The sequence below is a fragment of the Chiloscyllium punctatum genome, chromosome 25 (genome assembly GCF_047496795.1).
Source record: "Chiloscyllium punctatum isolate Juve2018m chromosome 25, sChiPun1.3, whole genome shotgun sequence".
Taxonomy (NCBI): Eukaryota; Metazoa; Chordata; class Chondrichthyes; order Orectolobiformes; family Hemiscylliidae; genus Chiloscyllium; species Chiloscyllium punctatum.
The window spans coordinates 28,270,298-28,297,144 of NC_092763.1; the positions used below are offsets into that span (position 1 = coordinate 28,270,298).

General features: G+C 45.5%; 2 protein-coding genes across 3 annotated transcripts in view; one reads left to right on the forward strand and one right to left on the reverse strand.

Moving 5' to 3' along the window:
* Nucleotides 1-4,892, reverse strand: part of nup62l (nucleoporin 62 like) — a 56,425-nt gene extending 51,533 nt beyond the window's left edge. Inside the window, exons 1-2 of the mRNA XM_072594891.1 lie at nt 4,687-4,892; nt 3,234-3,528 (exon numbers count right to left, since the gene is read on the reverse strand). Coding sequence (XP_072450992.1) covers nt 3,234-3,520 — 287 coding nt within the window. The 5' untranslated portion in view covers nt 3,521-3,528; nt 4,687-4,892. The remainder of the gene's footprint in view (nt 1-3,233; nt 3,529-4,686) is intronic.
* A 52-nt stretch (nt 4,893-4,944) lies between these two features.
* dnaaf6 (dynein axonemal assembly factor 6) overlaps nt 4,945-26,847 on the forward strand; it is a 67,054-nt gene continuing 45,151 nt past the window's right edge. The window contains exons 1-3 of one of the 2 annotated variants that reach the window (XM_072594892.1): nt 4,945-5,059; nt 6,705-6,826; nt 12,633-12,708. In XM_072594892.1, the coding sequence (XP_072450993.1) occupies nt 6,737-6,826; nt 12,633-12,708 (166 nt within the window). In that variant the 5' untranslated portion in view covers nt 4,945-5,059; nt 6,705-6,736. The remainder of the gene's footprint in view (nt 5,060-6,704; nt 6,827-12,632; nt 12,709-26,847) is intronic. The other variant, XM_072594893.1, reaches the window with a different exon arrangement.

A 26,847-nucleotide genomic window follows, 5' to 3' on the forward strand; every position in this document is an offset into this window, starting at 1 on the left:
ATTGATTATTATGTTAATTGATTTGACCGTAAACAAAGAAAATTGTACTGCTCATAACTGCATTAAAAAGCATATTTACAGAGTTTTTATTTCAATCACTAAAATTTGTACAAACACTAGGTAGTGCTTAAAAATTCATGACATTTTCCAAATCAGTTTTTCTGTACCTTTACAGTAAATAGAATTGAGGTAGAGGCCAGTTATTATTTCCGAAGAAAAGACCCAGCCACTGTTGCTTGAGGTGCTACTGTCTCTTTTTTTGCGAACAATAACATTTGCCAAAGATGTATCAACTTAACAGCACAAACTTCATCTTGTGCTTCGTACCACTCCATGAAAAGTTGCAAACTGTCAATAGCTTCGTTAACAGGACTGGTGGTGGTTTTGGTATCAGATTTTTCTGAGTACCCATGCCATCCATACATTCCTGCTGTTCTATGACTATGTTGACGATCTGATCGTCGCCGAGTGACCCTGTTCCAATGTCGTTGCTTGGGTGAACTGTGACATCGATCTCAGTCTCTACAAAGTCCCCTAAACCCAGCTGTCTGCAGTTTTTGGTTATGTCCATGGTTAGCCTTTGTTCAGGATGGATATCCTCTTCACTGGCACAGCTCCCAACACACAAGCCATTGTACCAACACTCTGCGATTGTTGATGGCTTGATGTGGTCCCAAGATTCAGCCATCGTGAACAGAGTGTCTTTGACTGTGAATGCTTTCATAATTTCCTGCAGTCCTTTCTCTGCATTGTCTTCACCCAGGACGGCACGCAACATGTTATGGTGATAATCTTTTTTCACAATCAATGATTCCCTGATTAAGTGGCTGTAAGCTTGAAGTGGTGTTGGGTGGTAAAAAACAAACACTTGATAGCTCGGTCTGCTGATTCTAACTGGCTGCCTTTCACAGCTGACAACAAGCAGAAAGGCACATTGCTTGAGTCCAGCACTTGTCAAATGTGATGACAGCAGGTACAAAATCTCCATGGAACCAGGATGAGAAAAGTTGACATGTCATCCATGTCTCATTTTGTGTTTTGTACTTCATGGGAAATGAGTTCTTGTCACAGTCTTGAAGCAACATGGATTAACATACCGCCAAATGCAGACAAGCAGTAATTTGAGTGCTGGTGACATTAACACAAGGGAAAATCATGATGCGATCTTTCTGCACTTTTTGTACTGACACCTGCTTTTCCGTGGTGGATGCAAGTATTTTATCCGGCAGTGCACTGCAAAACAATCGATTTTCATCAACATTGTACAATTGCTCAGGTTCATAACTTTGCTCTCCAAGAATGCCTAACTGCCTAATGCTGTGACGATGTTTGAAGCGCTGTAACCAGCCCAATGATATGCTGTGATCAGACTCACTAGTGTGGAGTCGTTCATGGAAACGGACAGCCTTTTCTAGTTTCATCGGGCCAGATACAGAAATTCCCTTTTCACACTGCTGTGAAAACCACAAAAAATACAACTTGGTTGAGTTGGTCATTCTTTGCTGGCTTCATGGATTTTCTTTTTGGAGCATTTGCTGTGTCATTTTGGATGATGAATTTCTCAATCTCCAGTCTTGCTTGCCTGATGTCGGACACTGTTGTACTCCTGTGCAATCTTTGATGCCTTTTCACCACGATCCAGACGCTGTAAAATCTCACTCTTCTGTTCAATTGTCACTGTGGTCTGCTTTCTCTTCACAGACATGATAAGTACGTACAACAAGCACAATCAGTTAGACCAGATACAAACTCAGAAAGAAGTTGTAGAGGGAATGGAGACACCACTGATTTTGTCATGCATTTTAAATCCTTCAGCATGTCAGTCATTTTTGTGTTAAAATTCTTTCAACACTGCAACAAATGACTGAGTAAGATTGTTGCACCAGTGTCATTACCACCTTTGCTGCAACACTGGTACATCATCTTCAGTGCAAGTACCTCCCTGTATTCCTCAGTTAAACTAAAGACGCGATTGTTCCAACATAGTCGTTTAAAATTATTTTACCACTGTTACAATTGACAGATTGTTGCACCAGTGTCATTAACACCTCTCTTTGATGCAACATTTGTAGATGACCTTCAGTGCAGATAACTAATTTACCCTGTATTGTTAACAAAAGACGCAATGGTGACACCATTGTCGGTAACACTACTTTGTTGTAACAGTTTCACAGGACCTTTAGATTCTGTTTGGATAATCCGATTTTCAGATAATTGATATTCAGATAATCAAGGCTACAAGAGCAGGTCACTTCCTAATTCCGCAAATCCTGTCCATCATCCACAAGGCAGTCAGAAGTTTGACTGAATCCTCCCCATTTGCCTAGTGGTTTGCAGCTCCAACAATACTGAAGCAGCTTGATGGCATCCCGGAGGAAACTACCTGCTTGGCTGGTACCACAACCATAAACACACACACCCTCCACCATTGACATACAGTGGCAGCAGTCTGTAAGATGCACTGCAATAAGTCACTCAGGGTCCTCTAACAGCAAGTTCCAAACCTACGACCTCTACATCCTAGAAGGACAGTGAGGAACAGGTACATACGAACACTTTCACCTACAGTTTCCCTCCAAGTCACTCAGAATTTTGTCTAAGAAATCTATTGCCATTCCTTCACTGTTGCTGAATCGAAATCCTAGAACTTACTCCATAAAAACATCATAAATGCCCAACTCACCAAGGATTGCAAAGATTCAAGGTAGCTCAACACCAAACGGCGGCATGGTGGCACAGTGGTTAGCACTACTGCCTTACAGCGCCAGAGACCCAGGTTCAATTCCCACCTCAGGCAACTGTCTATGTGGAGTTTATACATTCTCCCCATGTCTGCGTGGATTTCCTCCGGGTGCTCCGGTTTCCTCCCACTGTCCAAAAATGTGCAGGTTAGGTGAATTGGCCATGCTAAATTGCCCGTAGTGTTAGATGTAGGGAATGGATCTGGGTGGGTTGCTCTTCGGAGGGTTGGTGTGGACTTGTTGGGCCGAAGGGCCTGTTTCCACATTTAAGTAATCTAATCAAATTCAACTAATGATGGTCAAAAAACTGGTGGACTTACAAGCAACACTCACGTTGACAACAAATTACTGAAAATCATCTCTATTCTTTCTTCCTGCCAACATTCTCTGTTCAGTTCAACACATCTATCCACTCCCTTCAGGCCATTTAGCCACCCCAGGTCCAATCTATGGACTGTGAATATTAATGTGTAGACACAAACTGTGACCTACCCAAGAGAGAAGCCTCCAGTAGTGGAGGTTGTTGCAGGCTGTGTCGGCAGGCAGAATGCAGTGGATGACGTGACTCCAGTGGTTGGTGTGCTGAATGAAAACAGACCAGCACTGGGTGCTGAAGTCGACGTGGCTGTGACTTGCTGTGGTGTTCCAAAGCCAAAGGGTCCTTGGGAGGCTGCAGTGGTACTGCCAAAAGAGAAGGCACTCCCTGTTCCTGCACCAGTCTTGGGAGCAGTGAAGGAAAAGCTGCTGCCTCCACCTGGATTCGCAAAGTTGAAACTCATTTTATAATCTGGAAGGAAATGGAAATCAGTTTACTGGTTGCGGCTGTTATGTTTTGTGCGCTGTCAAGCAAGGAACGTAACACAACCTCCTCCTTGCCTTGCTCTCTCATGTGCAAAAAAACTTCACTCCCTCACACATCTCTCCCTCATCACCCCCACGTCACCCTCAACCACCCCACCTGACGAACCTCTCACTCAACCGCCCCGCCTCCCCCGCAAACCCCGAACCTCTCACTCAACCGCCCCGCCTCCCCCGCAAACCCCGAACCTCTCACTCAACCGCCCCGCCTCCCCCGCAAACCCCGAACCTCACTCAACCGCCCCGCCTCCCCCGCAAACCCCGAACCTCACTCAACCGCCCCGCCTCCCCCGCAAACCCCGAACCGCTCCCTCACCCCCCCCTTCACCCACCGCTCCCTCACCCCCCCCTTCACCCACCGCTCCCTCACCCCCCCCTTCACCCACCGCTCCCTCACCCCCCCTTCACCCACCGCTCCCTCACCCCCCCCTTCACCCACCGCTCCCTCACCCCCCCCTTCACCCACCGCTCCCTCACCCCCCCCTTCACCCACCGCTCCCTCACCCCCCCCTTCACCCACCGCTCCCTCACCCCCCCCTTCACCCACCGCTCCCTCACCCCCCCCTTCACCCACCGCTCCCTCACCCCCCCCTTCACCCACCGCTCCCTCACCCCCCCCTTCACCCACCGCTCCCTCACCCCCCCCTTCACCCACCGCTCCCTCACCCCCCCCTTCACCCACCGCTCCCTCACCCCCCCCTTCACCCACCGCTCCCTCACCCCCCCTTCACCCACCTCTCCCTCACCCCCCCCTTCACCCACCTCTCCCTCACCCTCACCCACCCGACCGTACGAACCTCTCACTCATCCACCCCACCACATCTCCCCCACCTCCCTCCCTCTCTTCCCCCCCCTCCCCCCCGTCACACCTAGAAGCACTTCACCTCCCTCTCTCCCCCACGCACTTCTCCTCTCCTGTCCCCTCCTCCTCCTTTCTCTATAATAGTGTGGACTTGTTAGGCCGAAGGGCTTGTATCCATACTGTAGGGAATCTAACAATAATCTAATCTGAAAACTCCTCCAAATCTCTCCAGATGAGATGTCTGTCGCTTTAGGCCGGGCTGATGTTCTTCCTCCTCTGACCTACCCCGGTGTCCCGGGTCAATCCACTGAGGATCCCTTTTCAGAAAATAGACTCTCTCGGTCTTAGAAGGGTCCCGCCTCTCTCTCCGTCTCTCCCGCCTTCGGCAGTTCCGCTTCTCTCCCTTTCTCTGTCAGGCCCCGGGCCGTCCCGCTCTACCGCGCACACACACACAGAGCACGAAGGTCCCGTTCTCCTCCCACCTCCCAAGTCCCAAGTCCGCCCGCTCTGATTGGCGAAGCCGTGGGCCCGTCCCCACCGCCCAGTATCGCCGCTGCTGATTGGGCGCGGGCGGTTCATTGGTGCCGGGGGGGGCTGTCAATTAAAGCTCGACGCCATGTTCAGCGTTCCCATAGCGACGAGAAGAATCGGTGAAACGGTGAGTGTGTGAAAGGGAGGGAAGGGGGGGGGAGAAGAGAAGAGGTAGGTGAGTGAGTGAGTGAGTGAGTGAGATTTAAGCGAGGGAAGAGGATAGGGAGAGAATGAATGCGGAAGGAGTGCGAGGGAGTCTGAGAGGTTCATCAATGGAGTAGACCTGACAGAGGATAACAGTCGGAGAGGGTTGAAGAGTGAGAACTGCAGATGCTGGAGATCTGAGTCCAGATTAGTGGTGCTGGAAACGCACCGCAGATCAGGCAGCATCCAAGGAGCCTTGGGAGTGTGTGGTGGCGAGGAGAGATGAAGGATGAAGTAAAGTGATGTTTGACTGATGGTGTATATTTTGTACAATTTATAATTCGTTTCTTATGGTGATGTGGTCAAAGGTTTAGTAGGGAGATGAAAAAGCAAACAAGGGAAGCAAAGAAGACAAGCAAAGAGGAATTATGAGCAAAAGTTGACTTGCCAACAAAAGAGTTCACCCAAAATCTTCTCTCGGCAAACAAGTAGTGTATTTGAATACTTTACAAACGCTGCAAACCCAGACAGGGCGACTAACGAGGAAACTCTGTCACTGGGAAGGTTCAAAATTGATAAGGAGTAGGTATTGGATAAAGAGTTGGTACTTAGATGTTGACAAGGCACTGGGAGTGTATGAGATGCATCCAAAAAGTTTGGAAGGAAGTGAGAGTGGACATTGCAAGAGCCACATAATCTTTCAGTCTTCCCTCAACTCAGGAGAGGTGCCAGGAGAAGGCTGAAGAATTGCAAACGTTACAACCTGTTTCAAAAAAGATTGAAGGAGTAAGCTTAGCAATTACAGACTTGTTAATTAACTTCAGTGATGGGGAATCTTCTGCCAGCAATTATTTCAGATAAAATTAGAAGTAACATGGGAAAAGGTGGGCTGATTAGGAAGTGTCAACAGATTCCTAAAAGGAAAATCATGTTTAATTTGTTGGAGTATTTTGAATAGGTAACAAAAATAGGTAAAAGTTGCCCATTCACCACCATCTTCCTTGCCACAAGACCTCCCTGGGAAGTTTAGTTCAGTTAATTTAATAAATCTGGACTAAAAAGCAACTCTCAGTAATGATGACCAGTTAATATCTATATTAATATAAAAGCTGATCTGGTTCTTAGACATCATTGAGAGAGGAAATCTGATGTCATAAACGTGTCTGGCTACAGACTCCCAACAGTGTGGTTGGCTCTGAATTTCACTCTGAAATGGCCAAACAAGTTGTTTGAGTGAAGTTAGGAATGAATAATAAGTACTATCCTAATAATGTCTCATGATTGCATCAAGAAAGGTATTATTGTCACCTTTCACTTTTTTCTCTTTCTCTTCTCCCCCCCCCCCCCCATCTCCCCCTGCCCCACTGCCTTATTTCACCCCTCAACTTCCTTCACATTATTTGAGTTGATGCTACACATCTCAAATAGCAGTATAGAAAGCTCACAGCTTCTCCTTTGACCCATGCCTACATAGCATTGTGTAGCATTCTGTGCCCAAAGCAAAAATGTGTGTGGATGTCTGTAGTGCCAGGGTGTACTTACTGTCAATATGTCTGTTGGTAAACTAACAACTGGTGGTCAGAAAAAATGAATTGGTTCTAAAAGAGAATCCTTTCTGTTGCAAATAGGGGTGTTTATTCAGCACTGACAGGGTTACAAGATGGATTTCACCTTCCAAGCTGACCAACTGCAAGCTTTGTCAAAACTGCTGTCCTGTTCAGATCGAGATGAGGAGGAATTGGATGAGGAGGTAATTCTGAACATGACCCACAATCTTAGATCTCTCGATTAGATCAGGACTTGGGGATTTGTTTTTTTAATGCCTGTGCTCAAAGAACCGAGGTCAGGATGAGGAACAGCTCAGCCTCTCCCTGAAATCTATATCTGACTGAATTGGTTGACAGTCTAAAGTACCATTTGGCTCACATTCATCTTCCAATAAATCATGCTGTCAATTGAATAACCTTCTCAGTTTGTTTAAAATTCATTATTTTTAATGACAGGAATAAGTTACTCAGCATCACCAACCTCACTGCCTTTTCCCACCATACTCCTGAATCACCTGCCTCTCCACAAATTCACACAAAGTGAAACTGAACTTGAAGTCCCCCATCCTTGGGAAAAGACACCTATCTATAATTAACCCTATCTATACCCCTCATGATTTTATACATGACTGTATAAGGTCACCTCTCAACCTCCTATGCTCTAGTACAAAAAGGTCCAAGCCTTTCTTTATAATTCAAAGCTTCCACACCCAGCAACACTTTGCAAAATATCTTCCAGTTTAGCAATATCCTTCCTATACCTGGGCAACCATAACTGGACATAGTACTCCAGAAGAGGCCTCACCAATGTCCTGTACAATCTCAACATGACTTCCTAATTCCTACACTCAAACAACTGAGCAATGAAAGCAAGTGTGCCAAATGCCATATAAACCACCCTTTCTATATGTAATGCAAACGTCAAAGGATGATGTATGTAAAACCCTTGGTCCTTATGTTCTAAACAATACGCAAGGCCCTACCATTAATTGTATAAGTCCTACCTTGCTTGTTGAACCAAAATGCAATGCCTCGCATTTATCCAGATTGAACTCCATCTACCATTTTTCAGCCCATTGACCTATTTGATCAAGATCCCTTTGTAATCTTAGAAAACCTTCTTCTCTGTCCATCATACCACCAACTTTGATGTCGTCTGCAAGCTTACTAACTGTGCTTTCCAAGTTTTCATCCAAATCATTTATATAAATGACAAACTAAAGAAGACCCAGAACCGATCCCTGTGGAACACCACTGGTGACAGGCCTCGAGCAAAAAGCAATCCTCCACCACAATTCTGTCTCCTGCTGTGAAGCCAGTTATGTATCCAATTGGCAAGGCTATCCTGAATCCCATGTGATCTTACTTTACTAATTAATCTGCCATGTGGAACCTTGTTGAAGGTTTTATTAAAGACTAAGTACACAACGTCTACCCCTCAGCTGTCATGAATCTTTTTGTTAACTTCCTCAAAAAATACTCAGTCAATTTTGTGAAACACAATTTTTCTCTTGCAAGATCATGCTGACTATCCTGAATCAATTAGAGAGTCAACAACTCCACAAAAGAGAATGAGAGTGGGAGTCGGTACCTTAGCGGAGAAAGATACTCTACTTTTGCTGTTGGCGAGAGAGGGTCAACATTTTGATTGGAGACAGAGGAACAGTCAACGCCTTCAAGAGAGGGGCAGAGAGAGCGCGAGAGAGACAGCACATTCGGTGTGGGGAAGTAAGAAAGAGTCAGCATCCTTTGTGAAGAAAGAGGAATTATCAGGGCTTTCATGGTGTGAGAGGGAGAAAGAGCGAGCAAGTCAGCACTTCCAGGTAGAGGGAGTCAGAACCTCTGTATGTGTGTGTGTGTGTGTGTGTGACAGAGAGAAAAAAAAAGGCAATTACAGCATAAGCCTGCGCTGATCCAGATCCTCTATCTAAACCTGTCTCCTGTTTTCGATGGATCCCTTTGCTCCCTGCACACTCATGTATCTGTATAGATACATCTTAAGTGACGCGATTGTTCCTGCCTCTACCTCTGCTGGCAACACAATTCAGACACCCAACACCCTTTGCATAAAGAACGTACCACCATATCTCCCTAAACTTTTCTCCTCTCACTTTGAACTTGTGATCCCTAATAACTGAGTTTCCCACTCTGGGGTAAAAGCTTCTTGCTGTCCACCCTATCTATACATCTCATGATTTTGTAGAACTCAATCAGGTCCTCTCTCAACCTCCATCTTTCTAATGAAAATAATCCTAATCTACTCAACCTCTCTTCATAGCCAGCACCCTCCATACCAGGCAACATCCTAGTGAACCTTCTCTGCACCCTCTCCAAAGCAGCCACATCCTTTTGGGAATATAGTGATCAGAACTGTACGCAGTATTCCAAAGGTGGCTGAACTAAAGTTGTATACAACGGTAACATGACCTGCCAACTCTTGTACTCAATACTCCGTCCGATGAAGGAAAGCATGCTGTTTGCCTCCTTGACCGCTCTATTGACCTGCGTTGCCACCTTCAGGGTACAATGGACCTGAACACCCAGATTTCTCCATACATCAAATTTCCCCAGGGTTTTTTTATTTACAATATAGTTCACTCTTGAATTGGATCTACAAAATTGCATCACCTCGCTTTTGCCCAGATTGAAATCCATCTGCAATTTCTCTGCTCCGCTCAGCTCTCCAATCTATCTATATTCTGCTGTATTATTTGACAGTCCCCTTCATTATCTGCTACTCCACCATTCTTTGCTCATCTGCAAACTTACTAATGAGACCACCTATACCTTCCTCCTGATCATTTATGTATATCACAAACAACAGTAGTCCCAGCACGGGTCCCTGTGGAACACCACTGTCACAGTTCTCCATTTTGAGAAATTCCCTTCCACTACTATCCTCTGTCTCCTGTTGCCCGGCCAGTTCTTATCCATCTAGTTAGTACAACCTGGATCCCATGCAAGTTTCTCCATCAGCCTGCCATGGGGAACTTTTATCAAACATCTTAACTGAAGTCTATGTATATGACATCCGCAGCCCTTCCCTCATCAGTCAACTTTGTCACTTCTTTAACGAATTCTATTAAGACATGACCATGTTGCCTATCGCTGATATTCTTTCAAATGGGAATACATCCTGCCCCTCACTGACATTAGGCTCACCGGTCCATAATTACTTGGATTATCCCTGCTACCCTTAAACAAGGGGACAACATCAGCAATTCTCCAGTCCTCAGGGACCTCACCCATTTTCAAGGCTGCTGTACAGATATTTGTTAAGGCTCTATTAAAGTACCTTTTCGAGTTGGCTCAAGGAATCACTGTTGGACTCAACCTATAAGCCTCTCTTAGTTTGCCCCAGAGATTGTACTCTGTGGTAGTCTGGAGTATAAAACTCTTATGTTACACTATAACATAGCTAAAGTCTGGTTTCTAGGTATCTAAGGTTCTAAATACATTAGCAGAGTAGTGGCGCCAGCTCTTACCCCTAAGAGCTCTCTTGGGCTACTCTCCCTATTGCTGCAAACAAGCTGTTTTTATACAGAATTTGGTGTTAAGATTACAAAAACGCCACATGTCCTTAATCAGATAAGCAGCAATGAAATGGCAAAATTTTGCAGAGGAAAAGAATTTCATTGACTGAATGCTTGACTATTTTAAGCTATATGCACATCAAAGTGAGGAAACCTTGATCCAGGCATGCCCAAATGGCCGATTGCTTTGGCTGGGTAACCTTCCCTTTTAACAGGTACATCATAACAAGGCATTAGGCTAAACTCTGTGGGAAAGGTCATGGGGTCACCTCGCTCAGCTATCATGTCCAGTGTCATTGTCTTACAAAAAGGCTTTTTCTTTTAAAATCATCTTCGACTCCCAGAATGCAAATTATATACATAACATTCCCGGATCTCAAACTCCCGGGAACAACACACAAACATTTAGTCCATGTCAAGCCAGTGTTCACTCAAGTCAGACCATAGAGTTAAACTTTCTACCAGCTTCCTTCTCTCTGTGTCCCTTGAACCCATCAATCAGTGAATGTAATTTACAGAAGAATGTTTTCTCTCTCACTCACACAACTTCCTTACTATGCCACTTCCAGCCTTAGTGTTTTCCTAGCTTGTAACAGTGAGTAGACATTCACATTCCAGAACAGTCAAGATGAGGGAACTAAGCTTCATAGATTCAATCTGCTTAGTGTGGTGTACATGAAAATGTATCAGGTTTGTTCTACTACTTGCATATTCCACTCAGCTTATTAAATTACAAGTTTTTTTTTCCCTATTGAGTATGAGTTTTATAAAGATTCTTTGATATAAAACCAGCAATTTAGTTATCTGACATCCTATTGTGAAATATGCACAATCTTTGAGCCACCGGTGTGAGGAGGAGGTACAGCCACACATTCCACAAGTGAACAAATGTTATCTCCTTATTTACTCTGACCCATCAACACCAAGAACAGATGTCCCCAGTTCCTCTGAACAAATGGACCTCTCCCCATGGTCAAGCACTTTCTGGCATTCTGTGCAGCAAATATGTCACATCTAGCTACACGCTTTCTCAGCCCCGACTATTTCCTCTCTTGCTTCCCTCAGTAACCTGGGATATGTCCCATCCGGACCTGGGGACTTGTCCACCTTCACGCCTTTTGGAATACCCAACACTTCCTCCCTCCTTATGCCAACTTGACCTAGAGTACTGAAACATCTATCTGTTATCTCAATATCTATCATGTACCCCCGCCCCCCCCCAGTGAATGCTCATTAAGAATCTCACCAATTTTCTCTGACTCCACGCATAACTTTCCTCCTTTCTCCTTGAGTGGGCCAACCCTTTTTCGAGTTACCCACTTACTCTTCTTATATATGAATAAAAGGCTTTGGGATTTTCCTTAACCCTGCTTGCTAAAGATATTTAATGACTCCTTTTAGCCTTCTTAATTCCTCATTCCAGATTTGTCCGACATTCCCGATATTCTTCCAAAGCTTCATCTGTTTTCAGTCGCCTGGACCTTATGAATGCTTCCTTTTTCCTCTTAGCTAGTTTCACAATTTCACCTGTCATCCATGGTTCCCTAATCTTGCCATTTCTATCCATCATTTTTACAGGAGCATAATATCCTGGGATATTTAGTTGCCAATCATGCCCTTCCCTTAACCAAGTCTCAATAATAGCAATAACATCATACTCCCAAGTATTAATTCAAGCCCTAAGTTCATCTGCCATACTTTCTATACTTCTTGCATTAAAACAAATGCAGCTCATACCACCAGTCCCTTTGCATTCACCATCTGCTCCCTGCCTACTCTTACCCTTAGTCACGCTGACTTCGTTATCAAGTGCCTTACAGGCTTTAGTTACTACCTCCTTACTGTCCACTAACCTCCTCATTTGGTTCCCCCCCCTACCACATTAGTTTAAACTCTCCCCAACAGCATTAGCAAAAGCACCCCGAAGGATATTGATTCCAACCTGGCCAAGGTGTAGACCATCCAATTTGTAATAGTCCCACATCCCCCAGAACCGGTCTCAATATCCCAAAAATCAGAAGCCCTCCTTCCTGCACCATCTCTCAAGGAGGGGAAGGAAGACAGAGTCAGTAGCTTCAACAACAGCGGGGAGAGAGTCAACACCTTTATGACGGGAAGAGTTGGGGTGGGCCGGGGGGGGAAGAGAGAGAGAGATAGACTTGCCTCCATCAGAGAAGAGAGAGAGGGAGCACTTTCATGGGAGAGAGAAAGAGACACACAGTCAGCACTGTGTGTGTGTGTGTGTGTGTGTGCGTGTGTGTGTGTGTGTCTCAGAAATAGTTCATGTGGATGGGTGCTCAGTTTAGTGAAATTATTGTGAATGGTTAAACATGTCCAGGAATAACAGTTCATTTGCTATTTCTATTCCCCTCCCCCAAAAATACCAAAACCCAGTATTGAATTGCCTCAGTGAAGCAAGTTGAAGGTTGATCACATTTAATATTCATTGAATGAAAGGCACTGTATCTGTTTACAGCCTTGCGCAGGAAGCTTTGAACTGAATCCTGGGCAGATTGGGCCAACAAACCGATCGACTCCCACAGCTAAAGAAGGTAAAAACTAACACCAAAAACTTGACTTTGATGAATTGGATTAGCTTTGCTACAGTAAACACAAGGTCAAGTGAAATAATTGATATTTTGAACTTGTGATCCCCTAGTGGGCGGCACGGTGGCACAGTGGTTAGCACTGCTGCCTCACAGCGCCAGAGACCCGGGTTCAATTCCCGCCTCAGGCGACTGTGTGGAGTTTGCACGTTCTCCCCGTGTCTGCGTGGGTTTCCTCCGGGTGCTCCGGTTTCCTCCCACAGTCCAAAGATATGCAGGTCAGGTGAATTGGCCATGCTAAATTGCCCGTAGTGTTAGGTAAGGGCTAGATGTAGATGTAGAGGTATGGGTGGGTTATGCTTCGGCGGGGCGGTGTGGACTTGTTGGGCCGAAGGGCCTGTTTCCACACTAAGTAATCTAATCTAATCTAATCTAAATCCTTCCTGATGGTGATCTGATGGCACTGGTAGGTGTGGGTTGGATTTCACCTCATTTGCAGTTTCATCAGTTTAATGTGGGGGTGCTGGTGCTGGTGTTGGACTGGAGTGGACAAAGTTTAAAAATCACACAATACCAGGTTCAAGCTTGGCCTAAAGATTTGTAATTCAGATGCCAGTTGTCATAGTTGTGGATATCAAGGTAAAAACAATGACTGCAGATGCTGAAAATCAAATACTGGATTAGTGGTGCTGGAAGAGCACAGCAGTTCAGGCAGCATCCAACGAGCAGCGAAATCAACGTTTCGGGCAAAAGCCCTTCATCAGGAATAAAGGCAGTGAGCCTGAAGCATGGAGAGATAAGCTAGAGGAGGGTGGGGGTGGGGAGAGAGTAGCATAGAGTACAATGGGTGAGTGGGGGAGGAGATGAAGGTGATAGGTCAAGGAGGAGAGGGTGGAGTGGATAGGTGGAAAAGAAGATAGGCAGGTCGGACAAGTCAAGGAGACAGTAACTGAGCTGGAAGTTTGAAACTAGGATGAGGTGGGGGAAGGGGAAATGAGGAAGCTGTTGAAGTCCACATTGATGCCCTGGGGTTGAAGTGTTCCGAGGCAGAAGATGAGGCGTTCTTCCTCCAGGGTGGTGAGGGAGCAGCGGTGAAGGAGGCCCAGGACCTCCTTGTCCTCAGCAGAGTGGGAGGGGGAGTTGAAATGTTGGGCCACGGGGCGGTTTGGTTGATTGGTGCGGGTGTCTCGGAGATGTTCCCTAAAGCGCTTTGCTAGGAGGTGCCCAGTCTCCCCAATGTAGAGGAGACCACATCGGGAGCAACGGATACAATAAATGATGTTGGTGGATGTGCAGGTGAAACTTTGATGGATGTGGAAGGCTCCTTTAGGGCCTTGGATAGAGGTGAGGGAGGAGGTGTGGGCACAAGTTTTACAGTTCCTGCGGTGGCAGGGGAAGGTGCCAGAATGGGAGGGTGGGTCGTAGGGGGGTGTGGACCTGACCAGGTAGTCACGGAGGGAACGGTCTTTGCGGAAGGCGGAAAGGGGTGGGGAGGGAAATATATCCTTGGTGGTGGGGTCTTTTTGGAGGTGGCGGAAATGTCGGTGGATGATTTGGTTGATGCGAAGGTTTGTAGGGTGGAAGGTGAGCACCAGGGGCGTACTGTCCTTGTTACGGTTGGAGGGGTGGGGTCTGAGGGCGGAGGTGCGGGATGTAGACGAGATGCGTTGGAGTGCATCTTTAACCACGTGGGAAGGGAAATTGCGGTCTCTAAAGAAGGAGGCCATCTGGTGTGTCCTATGGTGGAACTGGTCCTCTTGGGAGCAGATACGGCGGAGGCGGAGAAATTGGGAATATGGGATGGCATTTTTGCAAGAGATAGGGTGGGAAGAGGTGTAATCCAGGTAGCTATGGGAGTCAGTGCGTTTGTAAAAAATGTCAGTGTCAAGTCGGTCGTCACTAATGGAGATAGAGAGGTCCAGGAAGGGGAGCGAGGTGTCAGAGATAGTCCAGGTAAATTTAAGGTCAGGGTGGAATGTGTTGGTGAAGTTGATGAATTGCTCAACCTCATCGCGGGAGCACGAGGTGGCGCCAATGCAGTAATCAATGTAGCGGAGGAAGAGGTGAGGAGTGGTGCCGGTGTAATTACGGAAGATCAACTGTTCTACATAGCCAACAAAGAGACAGGCATAGCTGGGGCCCATACGTGTGCCCATGGCTACGCCTTTGGTCTGGAGGAAGTGGGAGGATTCAAAGGAGAAATTGTTAAGGGTGAGGACCAGTTCGGCCAAACGAATGAGAGTGTCAGTGGAAGGGTACTGTTGGGGACGTCTGGAGAGGAAAAAACAGAGGGCTTGGAGGCCCTGGTCATGGCGAATGGAGGTGTAGAGGGATTGGATATCCATGGTGAAGATAAAGCGTTGGGGGCCGGGGAAACGGAAGTCTTGGAGAAGGTGGAGGGTGTCCCACCCCTCCAACCGTAACAAGGACAGAACGCCCCTGGTGCTCACCTTCCACCCTACAAACCTTCGCATCAACCAAATCATCCACCGACATTTCCGCCACCTCCAAAAAGACCCCACCACCAGGGATATATTTCCCTCCCCACCCCTTTTCCGCCTTCCGCAAAGACCGTTCCCTCCGTGACTACCTGGTCAGGTCCACACCCCCCTACGACCCACCCTCCCATTCTGGCACTTTCCCCTGCCACCGCAGGAACTGTAAAACCTGTGCCCACACCTCCTCCCTCACCTCTATCCAAGGCCCTAAAGGAGCCTTCCACATCCATCAAAATTTCATCTGCACATCCACCAATATCATTTATTGTATCCGTTGCTCCCGATGTGGCTTCCTCTACATTGGGGAGACTGGGCGCCTCCTAGCAGAGCGCTTTATTGAACATCTCCGAGACACCCGCACCAATCAACCAAACCGCCCTGTGGCCCAACATTTCAACTCCCCCTCCCACTCTGCCGAGAACATGGAGGTCCTGGGCCTCCTTCACCGCTGCTCCCTCACCACCAGACGCCTGGAGGAAGAACGCCTCATCTTCCGCCTCGGAACACTTCAACCCCAGGGCATCAATGTGGACTTCAACAGCTTCCTCATTTCCCCTTCCCCCACCTCATCCTAGTTTCAAACTTCCAGCTCAGTTACTGTCTCCTTGACTTGTCCGACCTGCCTATCTTCTTTTCCACCTATCCACTCCACCCTCTCCTCCTTGACCTATCACCTTCATCTCCTCCCCCACTCACTCATTGTACTCTATGCTACTCTCTCCCCACCCCCACCCTCCTCTAGCTTATCTCTCCATGCTTCAGGCTCACTGCCTTTATTCCTGATGAAGGGCTTTTGCCCGAAACGTTGATTTCGCTGCTCGTTGGATGCTGCCTGAACTGCTGTGCTCTTCCAGCACCACTAATCCAATAGTTGTGGATATGTTCACCGAACGGGAAGTTGAATTGCAAACATTTCATCCCCTGTCTAGGTGACCTATTCAGTGCTTTGGAACCTCCTGTGAAGTGCAGCTATACTGTGTCTTCTGAAATTTATTTGGTTCTGTTCCTCCTGCTTCCGGTTGTCTGTTCCAGTTGTTCGTTGTAGTGGCCGGACCTAATATATTTGGGTCTAAGTCTATGTGCTTACTAATGGATTCCATCAATGAGTGCATTCTTCTAGAAATTCTTCAGCTGTTCTTTGTTTAGCTTGTCCTATGATTGTTGTGTTGTCCCATTTGAATTTGTGGTCATTGTCATGTGTGTGTGTGTGGCTACAGATAAAAAGTGTAGCACTGGGAAAGCACAGCTGGTCAGGCAGCATCCAAGAAGCATAAGAGTTGACGGTTCGAATGTAAACCCTTCATCAGGTATGTGGGGGAGGCCAAGGGGTGCCGCTCCTCGGATGCTACCTGACTGGCTGTGCTTTTCCAGCGCCACACTTATTGACTCTGATCTCCAGCAGTTGCAGTCCTCACTTTCTCCCTATGGCTACAAGGGACAGCTGGTACAAAAACAACCAATCTGAAGTGGACAATCGAACAGGCAATCACCATGGGACAGAACGGAACCACTTAGAGAATTGTACTAAAGACAAAATGACTAAGCTAACCAACAGTAGAGAAGACAACACAACAGACACCTGGGTAAGAAACCCCTACAGACACAGAAAAAGCCATACTGGCTAAAGGACTCCACTACAACCACAGGGACACAAAAACAACAGACTTCCTCGCTGCACTAGAATGTACAGTCAGAACTGAAAAGACACAGCAAGCAGTCGGACGAACCATTGTACCCTTACTAACAAGCAAATGAACAACCTCCAAAACCAAAGAGAGAAAAGCCCTAAAAACACTCTCTCTCAAATGACGAGAACAGTCATGGTACCAGCGGACAATGGCAGGATGACCGTTATCATGGACGAGACTGAATATATTCAGAAATCAGAGAAACTACTTGGAGATACCGACACCTAACTACAGAGGGAATGTGATTCCTCATCACAGCTAACCAATAAACAACACACCATAGAACCTACAAAAAAACAAACTAATAACCAGGATTGACCTCCAAAGGATGAAACCAGAAAGCAACAACACCAAGATTTTACAGATTACCCAAAGTACACAAACCAGATTAGATCCATTGTGGCACTCCCTGAAATTCTATCGCATAAACTGGCAAATGAACTTTAACAAAAACTAAAACATCTTACTAATGGATCCAAACACTCCATACAGGAATGCCTAGGTAACATCAAGAATATAAACATAGACAAGGATGAATCAATGGTCTAATTTGATGTAACGACACTGTTCACTTCAATTGACAAAACTCTAGCCAGAGAGACGATAGCCAACCTCTTGGACATGGACAACAGACAACACGACAGGGAGCCTATCAACAGGACTGCTTACTCAAACTACTAGACATGTGCTTGACGACACACTTATGAACAGATCGACGGAATATCCATGGGCTCATCCACCTCTGGGCTCATAGCAGAAGCAGTGATGCAAAGATTGGAACAAACAGCCCTCCCACAAATCCAACCCAAACTCTGGACAACACTTTTGTTACCATTAAGAGAACAGAAATCGAGAACACACGCTGGACACTGGATTATGAACACCATGCTCACTGGTATCAGATTTATGAGAAAGGAGGAAACCAACAATCAACTCCCATTGCTGGATATGATGGTAGCAAGAACACAGAATAGTGAATAGATCACAAAAGTGTCCAGGAAAGGCACACACTGACCAAGTCCTGAACTACAACAGCAACCACCCAAACACACACAAGAGAAGCTGCATTAAGACCCTGTTCAAACACCGCAGCACTCCTGACCTACAAAGGGAAAAAGAAGACTTCTATAGAGTATTCGCCAAGAATGAATATCACCACAACTTTATCTGCAGATGCCTAACAAACAAACAATGCAATCTGGACACTATACAACCTAACTCACTACCCATGCTACCTGTCAGAACTGACAGCCAGACGTCTACAACTACTGTGATTCATGACAGCCCATAAACTGATAGGCACACTCAGACAACAACTCATCAGGACAAAAGACCCTGTACCCATCATAGAACATAGAATAATACAGCACAGAACAGGCCCTTCGGCCCATGATGTTGTGCCGAACATTTGTCCTAGCTTAAGCACCTATCCAATTGCTGCTTCAAGGTCACCAATGATTCTGACTCTGCCACTCCCACAGGCAGCGCATTCCATGGCCCCACCACTCTCTGGGTAAAGAACCTACCCCTAACATTCCTTTTTCCCCACCCCCCCCAATTACCTTCCATCCTTCACCTTAAATTTATGTCCCCTTGTAACACTCTGTTGTACCCGGGGAAAAAGTCTCTGACTGTCTACTCTTTCTATTCCCCGATCATCTTATAAATCTCTATCAAGTCACCTCTCATCCTTCGCCGTTCAAATGAAAAAAGGCCTAGCACTCTCAACCTATTCGCCATTCCAGGCAACATCCTGGTAAACCTCCTCTGCACCCTCTCCAAAGCTTCCACATCTTTCCTAAAATGAGGCGACCAGAACTGCACACAGTACTCCAAATGTGGCCTTACCAAGGTCCTATACAACTGCAATATCACCTCACGACTCTTGAATTCAATCCCTCTGCTAATGAACACTAATACACCATCGGCCTTCTTACAAGCTCTATCCACCTGAGTGGCAAGTTTCAAACATCTATGAATATAGACCCTAAGATCCCTTTGCTCCTCCACTTTACTAAGAACCCTACCATTAACCCTGTGTTCCGCATTCTTATTTGTCCTTACAAAATGGACAACCTCACACTTGACAGGGTTGAACCCCATCTGCCACTCCTCAGCCCAGCTCTGCATCATATCTAAGTCCCTTTGCAGCCGACAACAGCCCTCCTCACTATCCACAACTCCACCAATCTTCGTATCGTCTTCAAATTTACTGACCCACCCTTCGACTCCCTCTTCCAAGTCATTATTAAACATTCCAAACAGCAGAGGACCCAGAACTGATCCCTGCGGAACTCCACTTGTAACTGGGCTCTAGGCTGAATATTTACCATCTACCACCACTCTCTAACTTAGACCGGTTAGCCAGTTCTCTTTCCAACTGGCCAAATTTCCCACTATCCCATGTCTCCTGACTTTCCGCATAAGCCTACCATGGGGAACCTTATCAAATGCCTTACTAAAATCTATGTACACTACATCCACTGCTCTACCCTCATCCACATGCTTGGTCACCTCCTCAAAGAATTCAATAAGACTTGTAAGGCAAGACCTACCCCTCACAAATCCGTGCTGACTGTCCCTAATGAAGCAGTGTTTTTCCAGATACTCATAAATCCTATCCCTCAGCACCCTTTTCATTACTTTACCTGCCACCGAAGTAAGACTAACTAGCCTGTAATTCCCGGGGTTATCCCTATTCCCTTTTTTTTGAACAGGGGCACAACATTCGCCACTTCTCCAGTCCCCTGATACCACCCCCGTTGACAGTGAAGACGAAAAGATCATTGCCAACGGTTCTGCAATTTCCTCTCTTACTTCCCACATAATCCTAGGACATATCCCGTCAAGCCCGGGGCACTTGTCTATCCTCAAGTTTTTCAAAATGCCCAACACATCTTCCTTCCTAACAAGTATCTCCTCTAGCTTACCAGTCCGTTTCATACTCTCCTCTTCAACAATACTGTCCCTCTCATTTGTAAATACTGAAGAAAAGTACTCATATCTCCTCCGACTCAATACACAGTCTCCCACTACTGTCCTTGATCGGACCTACCCTCATTCTCGTCACTCTCATGTTCCTCACATACACATCAAGGGTTATCCTTGATGCTACCCGCCAAACATTTTTCATGCCCTCTCTTAGCTCTCCTAATCCCATTCTTCAGCTCCCTCCTGGCTATCCTGTATCCCTCCAACACTCTGTCTGAACCTTGTTTCCTCAACCTTATGTAAGCCTCCTTCTTCGTCCTTGCAAGACATTCAACCTCCCTCATCAACCAAGGTTCCCTCACACGACCATCTCTTTCCTGCCTGACAGGTACATACATATCAAGGAAATGTCATATCTGTTCCTTGAAAAAGTTCCACATTTCAATGACATCCTTCCCTGACAGCCTGTGCTCCCAATTTATGCTCCTCAGATCCTGTCTTGCAGCATCATATTTACCCTTCCCCCAATTGTAAAACCTGCCCTGTTACACGCACCTATCTCTCTCCATAAACAAGGTGAAAGTCACAGAATTGTGGTCACCATCACCAAAATGCTCACCCACGAACAAGCCCATCACCTTGTCCCGGTTCGTTACCAAGTACCAAATCCAATATGGCCTCCCCTCTGGTCAGACAATCTACATACTGAGTTAGAAAAGCTTCCTGGACACACTGCACAAACACCGCCCCGTCCAATCTACTTGATCTAAAGAGCTTCCAATCAATATTTGGGAAGTTGAAATCGCCTATGACTACTACCCTGTGGCTTCTGCACCTTTCCAAAATCTGTTTCCCAATCTGTTTCTCCACATCTCTGCTGCTATTGGGGGGCATATAGTAAACACCCAACAAGGTGACTGCTCCTTTCCTATTTCTGGCTTCAGCCCATACTACCTCCAAAGGCAGATCCCCCTCGAACTGCCTTTCCGTAGCCGTTATACCATTTCTAATTAGCAACGCCACCCCCCTCCTTTTTTACCACCCCCTAATCTTACTGAAACATCTGTAACCAGGAACCTCCAACAACCATTCCTGTCCCTCTTCTATCCACGTTTCCATGATGGCCACAACATCATAGTCCCAAGTACCGATCCACGCCTTAAGTTCACCCACCTTATTTCTGATACTCCTTGCATTGAAGTATACACATTTGAGCCTATCTGTGTGTCCGCAAGTATTCCCTGTCAGTGCTACCTTCTCCACAGCCTCCCTACATTCTTGGACATCCTGAAAAACAGCTAACCTACTTGCTAGACTACAAATCCAGATCCCATCCCCCTGCCAAATTAGTTTTAACCCCCACCCACCCCTCCAAAATAGTGCTAGCAAACCTACCTCCCAGGGTATTGGTGCCCTTCTGGTTCAGGTGCAACCCGTCCTGCTTGTACAGGTCCCACCTTCCCCAGAATGTAGTCCAATTGTCCAAATACCTGAAGCCCTCCCTCCTACACCATCCTTGCAGCCACGTGTTCAACTGCACTCTCTCCCTATTCCTTGCTTCACTGTCACGTGGCACCAGCAACAACCCAGAGATGACGACTCTGTCCGTCCTAGCTTTTAGCTTCCAGCCTAACTCCCTGAGCTCCTGAATGACCTCCCCACCCCTCTTCCTACCTATGTCGTTGGTGCCAATGTGCACCACGACCTCTGTCTGCACACCGCCCCCCCCTTAAGGATTCTGAAGACACGGTCCAAGACATCTCTGACCCTGGCACCCGGGGAGGCAACAAACCATCTGAGAGTCTCGCCCATGTCCACAGAACTGCCTGTCTGACCGTCAAACTATAGAGTCTCCTATAACTAGTGCTCTCCACCTCTTCCCCCTTTTCCCTTCTGGGCCTCAGAGCCGGACCTCGTGCCAGAGACCCGGTCACTGCAGCTTACCCCTGCTAGGCCGTTTCTCCTCCCTACCCCCCCACCCCCACCCCCAACAGTACCCAAAGCGGTATACTTATTGTTGACGGGAATGACCACAGGGGATTCCCGCACTGCCTGCTTCCTCCCCTTCCCACCTCTAACTGTTACCCAGCTACACGTGCAAGACAAATGTAATTTACAAGATTCCATGCAAAGACTACATGAAACATGATATAGGACAAACAGCAGACAACCAGCAATCCACATTCACGAACACCAATTAGCGACTAAAAGCCACAACAGCTGTTCCTAGTAGCCACAGACACCAATGACAGATGACACAGATCACAAATTCGACTGGGACAACAGAACGAACATAGGACAAGCCAAACAGAGCAGTCACAATTTCTAAAAGCATGGCACTCATCCACGGAATCCATCAACAAGCACATTGACTTTGACTTTGACTCAATCTACCAGCCACTACAATGAACAACCAGAACCAGAAGCAGCAGAAACCGAACAAAACAAATTCCTGAAGACCCAATACAGCTGCGCTTCACAGGAGGCTCCAAACCACTGAAGATGTCACCTGGCTAGGGGACAAGACATCTGCAAATCAACCTCCCAACTCAGCGAACATATCCACAACTACAAGCACCAGGTTATAGTCCAACAGGTTTATTTGGAAGTACAAGCTTTTGGAGCGCTGCTCCTTCGTCAGGTAGCTAGTGGGGCAGGATCATGGGACACAGAATTTATAGTAAAAGATCAAACTGTCGTGCAACTGATGTAATGTATTGAACAAACCTAGATTGCAGTTAAGTCTTTAATCACTTAGAATGGGGATGCAGGTGTCAATTGATTAATATGTAAATCTTTCAAGTCACAGTCCTGAGATAACGTCAGGTTTTATATTTTTTTTAAAAAGTGACATCTCAGCTCAGACAATGCATTAAAGGTGTGAGTTTAGAGTCTGTCTGGATCCTAACCTTGAGTCAGACTGGTTCTGTTTCCAAATAGGAATTCATAAAATATCACATGAACTGACTGCCTACAGATTGTGCGTGCTTTTTGAACAAAATAGAATGTATCAGCAAATATATATCTGCAAATGCAAATTCACCCCATAAACTTGTGTGTGTACATGCACGTGAGAGATAAAGAGAGAGAGAGAGAGAGAGTGTGTGTGTGTGTGTGTGTGTGTGTATGAATGAGAGAGAGAGATATAAAGGGAGAGAGTGTTGAGTGTGCGTGAGAGTTGTGTGCTTCATAGTGTATGCGCGTGAGTGTGACAGAGTATAAGGTATGTGGGTAGGTGTGTATGTCCGAGAGCATCTATGTGCGCAAAAGTGTGTGTATATATGTGAGAGTATATAGTGAAGCCGGGTCACCTCTAGTGTGACATGAACACAAGCTCTCAGTTGAGGCCATCCTCATGGCTACCGAACTTGGCTGTCAGCCTCTACTCGGCAACTCTGCGTTATTGCATATCCCAAAGATAGACCTAACCTCGCACCTTTAATGCATTACCTGAGGTGAGATGTCAAATTTTTTAAAAATGAAATCTTAAGTTATCGTGGGACTGTGCCTTGAAAGAAGTTCTGGGATTTACATATTAATCAATCAAAACCTGCATCACCATTCTACGTGATTAAAGACTTAACAACAATCTAGCTTTGTTCAATACATCACATTAGTTCATGACAATTTGATCTTTTACTACAAATTCTGTGTCCTAATATCCTGCCACACTAGCTACCTGATGAAAGAGCAGCACTCCGAAAACTTGTGTTCCCAAATAAACCTGTTGGACTATGACCTGGTGTTGTGCGATTTTAAACTTCATCAGTTTGAAACATGTGTAATGTTCTGCTCTGTCATCTCTTGTTTTGTTTCTGTCTATCTTTTTTTCTTTCCTTGCAATTCTCTCACCTTGCATCTTGGATTGTTGTGGGAAGAAATGGACGAAACAGTGGTAGTTCTGAATACAGTCCTCTAACCCTGGGTGGTGCCAGACGACTAGAGGATTTGTAAATATTAAACTCCTGTGGAAAATATTGGAGAGAGATAAACCTGGCAAGTACCAAATATGGGTATTTGGTGGGGGAAGTAGAAATAGCAAATGAACTTATTCTTGGACATATTTAACCATTCACACAAATTTCATTGACTGTTCACCCATCATGATTTGAACATAAGAGGTATAGTTAGTAAGTTTGCAGATGACACCAAAATTGTAGGTATAGTAAACAACGAAGAATGTTACCTTCGAGTACAACAGAATCTTGATCAGATGGATCAATGAGCCAAGGAGTGGCAGATGAAGTTTAAGTTAGATAAATGTGAGGTGCTACAAATCAGGCCGGGACTCATTCACTTAATGGTAAGGTCCTGGGGAGTGTTGCTGAACAAAGAGACCTTGGAGTAATGACTCAAAGTTCCTGGAAAGTGGAGTTGCAGGTGGTTAGGATAGTGAAGATGACATTTGGTATGCTTTCCTTTCTTGGTCAAAGCATTAATATAGGAGTTGGGAGATCATGTTGCGGCTGTACAGGATATTGCTTAGGCCACTGTTGGAATAATGTGTTCAATTCTGGTCTTCCTCTTATCAGAAGGATGTTGTGAAACTTGAAAGGGTTCAGAGAAGGTTTACAAGAATGTTGCCACGGTTGGAGGATTTGAGCTAAAGGGAGAGGCTGGGGCTGTTTTCCCTGGAGCATCGGAGGCTTGAGGGGTGACCTAATAGAGGTTTATAAAATCACAAGGGGCATGGATAGGGTAAATAGACAAGGTCGTTTCCCTAGGGTGGGGGAGTCCAGAACTAGAAGGCATAGGTTTAGGATTAGAGAGGAAAGATTTAAAAGAGACCGAAGGGGCAACTTTTTCATGCAGAGAGTGGTGCCTGTGTGGAATGAGCTGCCAGAGGAAATGGTGGAGGCTGGTACAATTACAACAGCATCTAAAAGGCATCTGGATGGGTATACGAATAGGAAGGGTTTGGAGGGATATGGGTGAAGTGCTGGTAAATGGGACTAGATTATTTGGGATATCTGGTCGAGATGGACTACTTAGACCAAAGGGTCTGTTTCCATGCTGTACATCTCTATGACTCCAGTCAATCGATCATCAATGTGGGGAAACTTTAAGAGTAATGAATTAGGACAAAATTAACTGAAAAATGTTGATACAAATTTAAATATTGCTAAAAGCAGACTAGAAGGCTTTTTGTCTTACACTCATCAAAGCTAAAATGCAATAAACAGACTTGAAAAAGTGACACCATTTTATATGGCATGATAAAAGGTGCTGTTCCATGGAGGTGCAGCAAGCTGTCAGTCTTAGAAATAGAGGATCTCCTATTTCAGATGGAAAAGGGGAATTATTTCTTCTGTCAGAGGAACGTGAATATTTGAAACTCTCTTCCAGAGATAGCACAAAGGCTGTGTCACTGAGGGATGATCTGGAGGCGAGGGTTAAGTAGTAAGATAAGTCATAGTCAGATAAGCCATGATAGTGGTACAGTAGGCTTGAGAGGTCGAGTCATCTGTTCCTGGTTTTAATTTGAACACGTAATATTTGGCTTTCATCATCAGATTTGAAAGCAACAAGAGTCACGCTGAATCTTTATAAATATTGAAATATACAAAAACAGAAATTGCTGGAGAAGGTCAGCAGGTCTGGCAGCATCTGTGGAGAGAAAACTGTGAACCACCTTGGTCCTTTATTTAAGGAAATATATCATTTCATTGGAGACTGTTTAGAGAATGTCCACTAAAATGATACCTGATGTGGAGAGATTGTCTTAAGAGCAAAGGCTAAACAAGTTGGGATTCTACTCCCTGTGGTTTAGAAGAATAAGTGGTTATATCATTGAAATGTATCAGATTCCTAAGAAGTTTGACAGGGTAAATGCTGAGAGCATGTTTCTCCTTGGAGAGTTCAGGATCAGAAGGCATTTATCTCAGAATAAAGATGTGCCAATTTAAGACTGAGATGAGGAGGAATTTCTTTTGAGGGTTGAGAGTTTAGATCTCCTTACCAGAGTCCTTTGTATAATTAGGGGTGAGTTAGATTCTTCATCATTGGGGAATCAAGGGTTACAAAGAAAATTCAAGAATGTTGATGTAAGGATTTTTAGATCTGCTATGACCTGTTGAATGGTGGAGCAGGCTTGAAGGGCCAAATGGCCTACTCCTGTTCTTATTGCTTACAATCTTAAAACAGAAATAACATATTAGGTCCAGTGATACTTCTTCAGATCTCTGATATCCTCAGTACTTAGTTTTATTTTAGACATTAAAAATATTAGTTAGACCTCATTTGGAGTATGCTTGCCAATTCTGGGCACTACAACAATGTACAAGAGATTTACTTTAAATGGTCCTAGGGATGAAGAATTTAAGTTCTGTGGACAGCCTGGAGAAGTTACTGTTCTCCTTAATGCAGAGAAGGTTAAGTTGAGATTTAGTACAAGTGTTGAGTGCAGTTTAAGCAAATAAAAAGAGCTGAGTTGTCACAAACCTTTGTTTTGCACAGCTGGTCACGTTAGATATATTGATGAAAGTAGGCTATGGTAGAGTAGTGGTTATATTACTGGACCAGTAATTTACAGGTCTGGACATGAGCTCAACTCCTACTATTGAAGATTATACAATGATGAGTGTACTCATGGAGGCCATTTGGCCCATTGGGTCCGTGCCAAATATAAGACAAACTTGGTCAGTCTCACTCCCTCGCCACTTCTTTGCAAATCAGTGAAGTCTGTTTCTGTTCAGTTTTTTTTTTATTGATCCATGGGATGAGGGTATCCTTGGCTAGCCCAGCATTTGTTTGCCCATCCCTAACTGCATTGTTGAATGTGATGATGTGCTACCTCTTGAACCGCTGCAATCCGTGTGAGCATAAGGGCGTGTACAGTGTCAATAGGGAGGAAGTTGCAGGATTTGGATCCAGCGGTACAGTTCCAAGTGCAGGGTGGTTTATGTTTCCAAGTTCTGTTGCCTTTATTCTTCGAGGGGGCAGAGATCATGGGTTTTTACCCAAAATGCTTCTCTGTTGTAGAACTACAGTAGTTGTTGCTTTTGAATACATCCTGACCTGAATCATCT